The 11,814-nt window shown below is 49.8% G+C and overlaps 6 protein-coding genes across 6 annotated transcripts; 4 read left to right on the forward strand and 2 right to left on the reverse strand.

Moving 5' to 3' along the window:
- Positions 1–208: 208 nt before the first annotated feature.
- Positions 209–2,064, forward strand: N7503_010754 (nucleobase cation symporter-1 family protein; the record flags this gene model as incomplete). The annotated part of the gene is made up of 5 exons (XM_057070300.1): positions 209–646; positions 702–1,014; positions 1,068–1,370; positions 1,421–1,671; positions 1,741–2,064. 5 exons carry the CDS (start codon positions 209–211, stop codon positions 2,062–2,064), a joined length of 1,629 nt encoding a protein of 542 aa, XP_056916911.1.
- Positions 2,065–2,462: 398 nt separating this feature from the next.
- N7503_010755 (TauD/TfdA dioxygenase family protein) lies at positions 2,463–3,874 on the reverse strand (the record flags this gene model as incomplete). Its single annotated transcript, XM_057070301.1, has 4 exons — positions 2,463–2,540; positions 2,590–2,689; positions 2,750–3,520; positions 3,585–3,874. 4 exons carry the CDS (start codon positions 3,872–3,874, stop codon positions 2,463–2,465), a joined length of 1,239 nt encoding a protein of 412 aa, XP_056916912.1.
- Positions 3,875–4,162: 288 nt separating this feature from the next.
- Positions 4,163–5,008, forward strand: N7503_010756 (alpha/beta fold hydrolase; the record flags this gene model as incomplete). The annotated part of the gene is made up of 1 exon (XM_057070302.1): positions 4,163–5,008. The coding sequence occupies one exon, from the start codon at positions 4,163–4,165 to the stop codon at positions 5,006–5,008; it is 846 nt and encodes a 281-aa protein (XP_056916913.1).
- Positions 5,009–5,708: 700 nt separating this feature from the next.
- On the forward strand, positions 5,709–7,103 carry N7503_010757 (TauD/TfdA dioxygenase family protein; the record flags this gene model as incomplete). The annotated part of the gene is made up of 5 exons (XM_057070303.1): positions 5,709–5,771; positions 5,823–5,865; positions 5,919–6,100; positions 6,162–6,695; positions 6,753–7,103. 5 exons carry the CDS (start codon positions 5,709–5,711, stop codon positions 7,101–7,103), a joined length of 1,173 nt encoding a protein of 390 aa, XP_056916914.1.
- A 148-nt stretch (positions 7,104–7,251) lies between these two features.
- On the reverse strand, positions 7,252–8,535 carry N7503_010758 (phosphatidate phosphatase App1 family protein; the record flags this gene model as incomplete). The annotated part of the gene is made up of 1 exon (XM_057070304.1): positions 7,252–8,535. The coding sequence occupies one exon, from the start codon at positions 8,533–8,535 to the stop codon at positions 7,252–7,254; it is 1,284 nt and encodes a 427-aa protein (XP_056916915.1).
- Positions 8,536–9,944: 1,409 nt separating this feature from the next.
- On the forward strand, positions 9,945–11,786 carry N7503_010759 (uncharacterized protein; the record flags this gene model as incomplete). The annotated part of the gene is made up of 1 exon (XM_057070305.1): positions 9,945–11,786. The coding sequence occupies one exon, from the start codon at positions 9,945–9,947 to the stop codon at positions 11,784–11,786; it is 1,842 nt and encodes a 613-aa protein (XP_056916916.1).
- Positions 11,787–11,814: the final 28 nt, after the last annotated feature.

The following is an 11,814-nucleotide window of genomic DNA, read 5'->3' on the forward strand; positions in this document are numbered from 1 at the left end:
TATCAACTCGGCCGACGCTAGGGTGAAGCTTAAGCCGTGTGGCTGGTCAGCGATAAGGATCATGACAGGGGTATACAGATAGAGAAAGTTATCGACAGTGACATGCCAAGCTTTTACCCCATCACACGCAAGACCGTGCAGCAAGAATTTGGGGAGACGCGAACCTCAAAAGATCGGTCCCACCCAAGATGTTGAGGCATTGTCAACAATGGCGATGCGTCTGATCCAACGCAAGTGCTGGGCCCTTCCCAAGCAAGATAGTAGCATCGCCCCACCACATGTGTGGAGTAATGCCGATCAAGATCCGGTCCCACCAGAAAAATGGACCTGGACTGGGTGGACCTTCACACAGTACTGGCTGTCGGACTTGGTCACTGTTTCAACCTGGTCCGCTGCCAGCTCGGCGTATGCATCTGGTCTTTCTGCAACGGACACAGTGTTGTTGACACTGGTTGCAGCACTGTGCAATGCTATACCAACAGTTCTTAATGGCGCTGTAGGGGCTGACCTTCACATCCCATTCCCTGTGGCAATTCGGGCTAGCTATGGCTCATACTTCGGGTACTTCTGTGTGGCCTCGCGTGCTGCGCTAGCACTGTTCTGGTTTGGTATCCAGAGCTCATATGGAGGACAGTGTGTGACACCGGTAAGTGCAGTGATGTCCTCGATTGTCCATATGTCGTGGCTAACAACTGTGACAGATGATCACCGCTATCTGGCCGAGCTACTCCAATCTGCCTAATCATTTGCCAGCATCGGCAGCCATCACGACACAGGGCATGGTGTCCTACGTTATCTACCATGTCATTCAAACCCCATTCCTCTTCATCCCAACCCATAAGCTACAATACATGTTTATCTTCAAGTCCACACTTGTGCCGCCCATGGCATTAGCTATGGTCATCTGGATATCGGTCAAGGCTGGAGGGGGAAGTGCAATATTCCATGAACCACCCACCGTTCATGGCGCCGAGCGAGTATGGCTGTGGCTTACAAATATGACTTCAATCACAGGTATATTTATACCAATTGCTACATTCCTAAATTCGGGTTCTAATAATATCCAGGTGGCTTTTCAACACTCGCGGTCAACATCTCTGACTTCTCGCGCTTTAGCAAGAGGCCTGGTAGCCCAGTCTGGCAACTGCCAATGATTCCCCTCTTCAAAGTCATCACTGGCCTTTTCGGTATCATTGCTGCGAGTGCATCTAAGCAGGTTTACGGTACCATTCTATGGAGCCCATTGCAGATTATCGATGAATGGCAGGGCTCCTCTGGGGGACGAGCCGCAGCCTTTTTCTGTGCATCGCTGTGGTTGTTGGCACAAATTTGCAATAACATCTCGGCCAATTCAATATCGTTCGCAAATGGTAGGTCCATTTCAATCTTTACACTTTAATCATTACTAATAATTTTCCAGATATGACAACCATGTGCCCAAAATGGTTCAACATTAAACGCGGAATGATCCTGTGCATGATTCTGGGCGGGTGGGCGCTCTGCCCCTGGATTATCATCGAGAGCGGGAAGACGTTCCTCAGCTTCATGGGGGCATACGCTATCTTCATGGCGCCTTTTGCAGGCATTCTTTGCTGCGATTACTGGATCGTCAAACGACGCAAGTACGATGTACCAGCCTTGTACGATCCGCGAGGAATATACTACTACAAGGTATGTGTTACGGACTGCCTTCTATGACTCAAACAATTACTTTCGCTAACTTCTACGGTCTAATTCCAGTTTGGCACGAATTGGCGTGCTTTGGTGTGTAATTTGCTAGTCATTGTTCCTCTTCTCCCCGGATTGGCACACTCGGTGACACCTGATAATGTTAGCATCGACACCGGGTTGCAGCATCTTTATGCTATCAACTACCTTCATGGGTTCTGTCTTTCCTTTTCACTCTACTATGCGTTGAATTATTTCTGGCCCGATCGAGCGACGCTGATTCCAGCTGTCGTTCCGGGGGTGGTTCGCCCTTTGAATGCCATTGACTCGGATTTGGAAGCAGAATTGAATATTCAAGACAAGGGAATGCAATCTGTTGAGAGATCGAGGGATTAGCGATACAAAGGCAAGATTTTTTTTGATTAATTAGTAATGGACATTATTTTATTGCACTTTCACGTGGGCACTGATGGAAACCTACACTTAGAATGTGCCCGGGGTATATTGGAGCCTTGAAAAGTAGCTACTGGAAAGCGGCACCTAAATGTGGGTACTGGGCGGGCTTTTTACTGTTCCACTAGTTTACCTACTACGATTCACGAGCAATAGGCAGTATTCTAACATGTAAGTGTGGTGGTGTGGACTGAGGTTAAGAGTCTTCTGGGCTAATGTGGGGTGCTTGGCTCGATATTACGCATTCTTGGACAGCCACTGTGGCATTTTAGGTGAACAACAAGATAATAAATTTGAGAAGTAATAAGTTTATCTGACTAGAGGAATGGTGGGCCATATGCCTAGACTGAAGGATGGTCTGATGCTGCGATATTGCACTGATGCATGATTCGCGGCCCGTACGACTCAGGGAACTCAGTCTGCGACAAGTTAGAATTTTCTTAGTATCGCAGATATGTAATTACTCACGATACTGTGCCACAATGCCCGGTTGTACCATAGAATGACATCTTGCTCTTGATGAGGATGCGCGTAAATGTTCTCTGGCGACAAGACTGGGCTCATGATCCTGTCGGCGACACTAGTCAGCTCACCATGAATCCGAAATCGTGGAAATAGGGAAACATACTTGTCCATAAAACTTCGGACCTCCTTCAGGTCAGTAACAACAGTCTCTTCCCCGTCTGGCTGATTCTTGAGATACAACTTGAAAGCTCCTTGGCCATGAACTTGAAGAGACTTCTCCCCAGTCACCGGATTAGTCCAGACCATGGGATAAACACAGATTCCGTCCTGTGTCCAGGGCGAAAGCTTATCGAGCGGCATCTCACGGCCCTCCGTTTCGATAAGATGACCGAGTTTGGTACTGCGGGCAGTTGACATCCACTGAAATGCGTGCGGCGCGTATTCAATACGACTGTGCAGGACAATTTCACGCAGCTCCGGGTCCAGAAGCTGCAGCGCTTGCGATCCAGCTACCATAGCAGTTGCACCGGGTGCAATATCCATCGTTCTTCCAGTGCCATCGCCCCAGTGGACGGTCACATCAGGGCCCTTCGGCGTTCGCACGGCCAGCAGACAACCTACGCGTGGTGGAGGGATCTTATACAAAGAGCCATCCCAGTGCCACTGGTAGAAGCGACTCGCGCCTGCATCTCTTTCCTCCTGGGGAATGTGTGGTGGCAAATGGAAGTCGACATGATTAATGCCTTTCACTTTGAATCCGGGCGGGAAATCGAAATGGTCTTCAGGAACTTCACCGCGACCCAAGATATGCACCTGTGGCTGGGCATTGATGGCTGGTCGATTTGGCAGGCCATATATGGTGACGCCATCCTCGGAGAGAAGTACAGGGTCGGCACCGTGGGCGAAGCCTCCAGTTTTCTCTTCGGGGTCGAAGCTTTATGACGTTAGAGGATCAGTAAAATGATAGATGGGCATGGGTGAGTTTATGGATGAGTTACCATGCAGTTAAGCGATATTGTTGTTGTGGCGTTAACATTTGTGGCTGCTCCTTGAAGACAAGCAGCTTGTGGTTATGCAGGGCATCAGAAATGAGGGCAAAGTCGGCCGAGGTGAAATTGTTCAGATCGATACCGTGAATTTCGGCTCCAAAATCCACATTGTTCTCGTGCTTGATCGGTACCACGCGTCCATTGCTAGTGGTCGCCGATGGAGGTTGATATGCTTCTCGAACTGTCAAAACCTTGGGGGCATCGACCTCAGTGGCAGTGGCAGAAACAGCGAACACCATGTTGAGGCGATTGATTTGAAGTGTATTACCTGATTCCCATTAATTTGTTTGGCCTTTATATCCAGGAATGGCTTTAAACCTATCATCTGACTTGATTGGGGTGACAAGGTGACGGCCGGATTGCTGTATATAGACGGGCAGTCTTCGGCCGTGGACGGATCCGCTGATCGGGTGGCCCAGAGTAGGTAAGAGCACTATTGCTTCTATGAAGCATTGCGCTCCTATACCTTTCGAACATCCTCAACGCAACTTACCACGACTACTTCCCTTCGAATTGCTACTGTCAGAATGAATACATCCTCTACATCGTTCTTTTACAAGACGCCAAACGGCACAAATTTGCATTTCACCCAAACAGGCAACTCTTCAGGTCCCCTCGTTGTTCTTCTTCACGGACTGGGTGGATCAACAAAAACATTCCAGCCAGTTCTCCAATCTCTTTCGCCACGGATCCATCGCTTGATCTGTGTTGATCTTGAAGGATTCGGTCAAACACCTCTGTCCTCGCCTAGCACTACCCTCTCTGTCCCTCGATATGTCGATGACCTGGAATATCTCGTGGCACATCTGCAAGGCTCTCTTGGGGCCTCATCTGGGAAGTTACTCTTCATCGGTCACAGCCTCGGGTCTATCATCTCAATGCACTACGCCTCAAAGCACCCAGATCAAATTCGGGGTCTTATCTTGCTCGGGCCAGGTCGCTCAATTGCCCACATTCCCGCCGCAAGAGAGCGAATGCTAGGTCTAGCGGCAAAGGCACGCACAGAAGGTATTCAAGCTGTAGCGGATATGGCAGCTATATCCAACTTTCCGTTAAAAGGCACGGTTCCGCCCGAAACCCGCCAGGTCGTCAGGGAAGCGGTAGCTAGCTGTGATGCAGAAGCGTACGCCAAGGCATGCGAAGCAATCGCGGGCATTGATCATCTAGATCCGGATTACAGCTCTATTTGTGCTCCGACTTTGCTTTTGGCAGGGAGCCACGATATCATCTCTAGCCCACAAATATCTTTTGGGCTACAAGAGTTGATCGGGGATAATGCACAGGTGAAGGTTCTTGGGGGCATTGGACATCAGATGATTCTCCAGGATTTTGAAGGCACCACTGATGCGATTAAAAGTCTTATTGAGAAATAAGATAATTGATTGCTGTATCCTTTACCATTATCAATGTTATTTCTTTCTGATCATACCGGAGGTTCCCTGCTGCTCATTACAGTTTAGTAACGAGACGACGTATTCACCGAACTTCTTAAAAGCAGATCAAATCAGATTTAGGGCATTTGCCTCTTTGGCCTAGACTACACATCTGCTGGCCTTGATCCTATACACTCCTAATGAAACTCGCCGATACTCTCGTTCGCTGTCGAGCTATCCTGAGGGTCTGTTGAGACCGTCTGAGTGAGCCAGAGACCCTCGATTTGCAGTGAATGTACCTCCGCAATCTGCACGGATAATGAAAGCCGGCCGTCAAGATCGGCCGTAAATGTCGGCCGGGGTAGCTTGGCCATGGCTTGCACCCCGCTCGGTGGTCCGTGCAGCGGTATGGGAATAGATCTGGGTTTATCTTTCTGTGCAACACACGAATGCTGATCCGAATCCTGTGAATGGATGAACCATCCATGGGTGCATGTGATGTGCGATGCACAGGGCTCGGGTGGACTCGGCCGCAGACATTTAGGCCAGGCCAATGAGAAATCATCGCAATTGATAAAATACCCCTCAATTGCTCTGGGCTTCTGGTGTATCATTTGACAGGTCGATAGAAGTATATCAATCAAAAGAGTCATATCATCTATCAACACCTTCCTTGCATTGTTACGATCCATCCGGTACAATGGACAACTGCACTTCTTTCACCGTGACACCACTGGAGCGGACACCCGAACAGAAGTTCAATGTGCGTATTGGTCCTGCATGATGAATTATATTTCCAACTCACAATTTGTAGTTTGGAGCTTGTGTAACTGGCGTGGACTTGAATAGCCTCTCCGGTGGGTCCTCGTCTTTCTCGATGCTGGAGGCCCGAGCTAACAGGCGCAAATAGATGAGGATGTCGATCGTCTCAAAGCTGCCATTTGGCGCCACAAGGTTGTCGTTGTAAAGGCTCAACACAATTTGGATCCAAAGAAGCAATGGGATCTGGTGACTCGACTCGATCCAAATGCTCGTGATGGCCACAGTCATGGAAATCTCACTACATTTCGTGCGAAGGGCGGACTCCTTGCAGTATGTTCCCCTACGTGATACAAACTCTTATCGGAAATGCATTCTGACAGCGGTGATCCAGCAAGGAAGGGAGGTTGTTGGAATTCCCGGCGCCGAAAACGTTCGCTTAATTGGCAAGGGCTTCCAAGGTGAGAACCACTTTGGGGTTGAAAATCACACCATCGAACGTGGACTCAGTAATGATTTCCATGCCGTGCCGCCCTCCATGGAGGAGTTTGAACAAGGCATCACTCGTTTTCAGCGTTGGCATATTGATGCGCCGCTATATGGGAAGGATCCTGCGTGGTTCACAACCCTGCGATGCATTACTCTTCCCAAAGGGCCTGATCTTACCGTCGAGTGGGCGGACGGCTCCGGTCAAAGTATGAAGACCTCGCCTGGAAAGACTGCCTACTTCAGCACATCGCAGCTCTATACGCTGCTCTCCCCGGAAGAGCAAGTGTTGGTTGATCATAGCTGGGTTGAATATGCGCCTTATCCGTACAAGTGGATTGAGAAGTGCAAGGGTAATGCCAATGGCCTGGGGCTAGCTGAAGGAGGCGAGCGCCTCACGGATGAAGAACTTGGCGAGTATGATCCGACTGCGGTCAAGAAGGTATGAGCTTTAGCTCGAAGACCCATTCGTGTTATCGTTGGCTAACTTGAGAAATAGTATCCAATGATTTGGGTGAACCCACTCACAGGCGAAAAGGCCTTCCAGGTCCATGGAATCTGTGCCAGAAAGCTTTATCTACGTAGCTCGAAGGAGGAAGAGCCTCGTGTTATAGATGATGTGGCCGAGATTCGCAAGTTCATTTTGGGTATCCAGAACAGGATCCTCAAGCCGGAGTACATCTTGTTGGCCCCTGTTGAGGAAGGAGATGTGGCTATTTGGGATAACTATGGACTCTTCCATTCGGCCATTGATTATCCTATTAGCATGGGTCCTAGGTCCATGCACCAGGCTAACATCAGTGGTAGTATCGGTCCGAGAGGGCTAGTACCGATTCCGTCGGTGGCATAGGGAGAATTTCTTATTCTGCAACATCGAAACCTTGCAACATTGAAGTAGCTAATAGTATGAATACTTGAGTGAGAACACGACAACAAATTATCCGTACATTGCTTGTACAAACTTTAAAATATATACACTAGAAGTTAAGAATACTAATTTACAACACCAGGTCTTCCATTCCCAACCCGTCTACAAAGCCATAAAGCTCAACGGGGTCCTCAAAAACCGTCCAAATCGAAGTCGGAATGTCCTTAAACGCCTCCTCAAACCTCTCATCCTTGTTCTTCACCTCCATATTCGCCACACCCGTAACCTTGCGGATAGCAATAGCATGAATCCAAGTAGGATACCTCCGGTACATCTCCGCATACGCCTCGGGATCACTCTGCGTTGAATCCCCAATACAAAGTACTCTCCGCGCTGGGAACCAGCGTCTAATCTTTTCCATCCGATCAACCTTGTACTCCTGCGTCCGCTCCGTGAGTGACTTGATCAAGCCACTGATGTCGAAGAAAGAGTACTCGCGCAGCACGAGCGTACCGGGAATGTAGTACTCATGTAGGAAGCTGTGCAGGAACGGATAGAGATTGTGAGGCGACGCAGAGAGATAAAACCAAGTCGGGTTTAGCTCCTCATGTACATGGTGGTAGAATTCCGGCATGCCGACAATCGGGACAGGTTCTTCGGTGAAAGTTGTCCGGAGGATACCTGTTGGATCGACGGTCATGGTCCGTTTGATGGTGTCATCAATATCGGAAACAACCAACCAACCTTCCGGTGCGGCGAAACGTGTTTCCATGGCTGCCATGCTATTTCCGAAGTTGCCCAAGCGAGGTCGTACCACCGTTCCATCTGAGATGTGTGGTACCCCGAGCTCGATGGTCTGGCTGATTATCCCGTTCCGGTCTGAAGGGCCCAGTTCATGCGTCTGTTCTTCGCCGGCTATGTCAAGCTGTAGCGTGACCGTTCGACCAGGTGAAACGGTGTCGAGGAACGGTTGGATGCGATCCACGATACGCTGATGCGTTGCTTCGTCGGCGATGCCTGTTTCACCATCTAGTCCGATGTTGTCGGCTATCGAGGCGACTAGCTTCCCTACATCCTTGCGACCCTCTGTCTCGAGGATACAAGCTACAAACTCGGCGTGCCATGATGCTGGTTGGTCGGGCTGCTCTGCTTCTCCTGGCTCGGGTACAAGCTGGTATGCTGTGTTATCGAGCAGCCAGACGGTGTTGGTGTGTGGGTCCGCCGGATGCGCGATCGGATTTTTGGAGCCTAGGATTGAAGCGACGAATTTCATAAAAGACGAGCTCCGCCGTTCGATGGGAGCTGGCCGTTTTTCAGATGGCCGAGCCGAGGCCGTTAGCTCTGGGGCCACAGATTCAATTTCCGGGTGCTTGACGTTGGGAATCGAAGAGTCGCGCGGATTAGCGTCAGCCATGATGTACCCCGGGCCGTTTATTTGTATTTATCCTCTTTCGGTGGAGTTGGTCGACTGAAATTTCAAATTCCAGTCGAAAAATAAACTCAGATCTTTTGGATATTAAGATCGACCGATGTAAATCACTTTTGGTCGTTGTGCTGTTCTCAGGAGAACGGAATGAATAGGGGCAAGCGCGGTGATCATATAACAAACGATCAACCCCTTTAGCGAGCTCGGTTGTTCCCTACCCTGTTTACTCCCACGCCGCCTGATCCCAACACCCTGTTTGAGGCTGTGAGCTTGGCGCTGAGTGCCTGTTCATTGAAGCACCTGGCCTCGTACCTGGGGCACCGGGGCACATCATTCGGCGATGTCATGTGGCGGAGCAGACTTATGCCCATCTTGTCTTTGACGTTGCTGTGGTGGGCAACTTCTTGAACCTGAAAAGTTAAGAGTATTGAGGAACCCTTTTTACTCTTGAACTGAAGTTTGATTTACAAATTTGTGTGAAGACTTGGTTGTTTTGTATCCTCTGCCGTAGGGCTGATGACTTGCATATGCGCCCAGGACGTGCAGGGTGGAGCACCTGACTTCTATACCGATCCTCTCAAGATTCAATTATTAATATACTTTTGAGTGTATCCACAGAGTGCTATCGTGCCCGTGGGTCAAACTGTTCGAGTAAGTTGACTACAGAAGCGCATACACTGCCAGGTGTATGTTTTTTCTCTTGGCGGTTGGTTTGAAATGATCTTGTAATGGAAGATTTCCAATGCTTTATCATTAGTAAAAATATAAGTATTAATGAATTGGTCTGAATGTGGTCGGATTTAGCATGAGCTGCGAAGATTATGAAAGAAAAATAGTAGGTCTGAAGTTTGGAATGTGATGTTGTCAAACTAATGAGAGGCGTGGAGATACAAGCGTGCTTATCACAGATCACATGACATTGGTACATCGCGTGGCAATAAAATAAATCCACAATACATACACGTGACCGGTCTGGGTAGTATATAGTTCAACCTTAAGATGAAGATATTCATCCATGATATTCTGTTGAATCGGTGGCGGACCTTGCTCCCTGAAATCCTAGCCAAATTTTATGGAGAAACAGTCGATCTGATTGTCTCCGACACTATCTTTCCGCTATTCCCATGACAAGACGAAGCAAGCCTCTTCATTGTACGGGGGCGCGGTTTGCCTCTTGATCTGATAAATGCACCATGGATGATTCTCAGGTCATGCTGACCTAAGGCAAATTATACGTCAATGTTAGGAAATCGCCAGAAGTAACACTCGGCTCATTTAAAACGATGGCAAAGTCGCAATTTCACTCACTAAGATGAAAAGCATACCATTCCCCAAGTAGATACACCATCAGCATATCCCCATTTTCCCATTGCATTACCACATTCAAACTTGCCAAAATGAGCGTCGAACCACCCATGGTGTCAAACAACATTTTAGCAGGTATAACGAACCCCTCGACAGCCTACGGACCAGGAATGAAAGCTGGAAGAAAGTTCTCTTCGGCAACAGACGAAAGCACCATCCCCGCCACAATGCGAGCCCTATACTACTCGCCCGCAGCAGCGCTAAACAACAACACGTATCCAACCACCGACTCCCCACGATTCAGAGAAGATAGCACAGCCATCAGCCCGCGAAGCCAATCCTTAGCCTTCAACCCCAGAGCTGAGTCGAACCCATTCGGGGACGAGAGGAGAAGCCCCAGCCCCGGAACGATTCCTGACACAAGAGCCACCTCCGTCGCGAATCCAAGGGCAAGTGGAAGTTCACTTCCGAGTACCAAGCCAGGCCCAGCGGGGTCTCTTATTCTGGACAACTCATTTCCAACTCCGCAGCCGGCAACGCACCAGTACCTGCTTAGAGTACAAACTGCAGCCTTCTGTCAAGATGAACTGCGTCTCGCGATGTCACTCAATCCTCCCAAGACAACGCCGCAGATTCCGTTGCATAGTATTTGTGGTAGGGTTGTCACGACTCCCCCACAGGACCCTGACCGGCCTCTTGGACCGAAGTACAGAATTGGTGATGTGGTCTGGGGTCTTCTGAGCTATGCGCGAGATGGCGGAGCAGCGGAGTATGTCGTCGCGAATGAAGAAGAATTGGCGCTGAAGCCGTCAAACAGCACATCCGCCCAAGCGGCTGCGCTGGCTTTGCCTGCCTTAACGGCCTGGCAGGCGCTTTTCAGGGTTGCGGGAATAGATCCTGATGCCCCTGTTGATGGGAATGGACATAATGGTACCGAGAGCGTGAATAGGAAGGGGAGTGGTGCTAGTAGCAGCAGAGGGAGTGTTCGGAACAATGTGAATGGAGGCAATGGTACCTCTGAGCAAAGGGACATGATACCAAGTCTCAGAAGCCCCAGAAGGGGTAGTGAGTCTTATGGACGCAAGTTCAGCCTTGCAAGCCTCACTGGCTCCGGCAGTGGTGAGGGCGGACGCAAACTCAGTCTTGCCAGCCTTACTGGTAGGGGCAGTGCTAGTAGCAGTGGCAGCGGCAATGGTGATGGAGGACGCAAATTCAGCTTTTCCAGTATCGGCAGCATGGCCGCGGCTGGCGGACGCAGATTAAGTATGATCAATCCTACTGGTGGTAGCAATGGAATTGGCGACGCGCTTAAAAAGAAGAAACCACTGCGGGTACTTGTGACCAACGCCCGAGACAACGAAGTCGGTCGTGTAGCAGTGCAACTGCTACGAGCCGACAAACTTTTCCCGCCGAAGGTTCGGCCCTGGATCTGCGTGACCTGTACAGTAGCGGAACAGGCCGTTGTCCGTGATGATCCGATGGTGGATGAGACGCTTGTGATCCCGCATCTTCCTACGAAAGAAGAATGTGATCTCGGGCTTATGTTCCGGTCTCGAAGATGGGGCCCTGTCGATATTGTACTGGATTGTACGGGTGGAGAGGTTTTTCGACAGGCTCATTCGAAGGATGTGGTGAGCGACGGTGGGGCTGTCTTGACTGTTGTGGATCCTGAGCCTACGAAGGATTCGGCTCATGAACAGGAGATGGCGAAACAGCAGAAACGGGGACTCAAAAGTCGGTTTGTTCCTGTGAATCCTGACGGTGCGGCGCTAAGGCGGATTACTGAGTTGGTGGAGGCCCGAGTGTTGAGAGGACGAGCGGAACTTCAGGTTGATCTGGGCAATGCAGCGCGGTTGCTTGAGGGCAAGGCTGCTGGTGCAGCAGGAAGTCGTCGCGGGGAAATGATAGTCGTTCTTGTTAATCCTATTTGTTAATTTAGAGGCCATTGTCACTTATTTGGGC

The sequence above is a fragment of the Penicillium pulvis genome (assembly GCF_028828015.1).
Source record: "Penicillium pulvis strain IBT 33274 chromosome Unknown scaffold_8_segment0_segment0, whole genome shotgun sequence".
NCBI classification, from domain to species: domain Eukaryota; kingdom Fungi; phylum Ascomycota; class Eurotiomycetes; order Eurotiales; family Aspergillaceae; genus Penicillium; species Penicillium pulvis.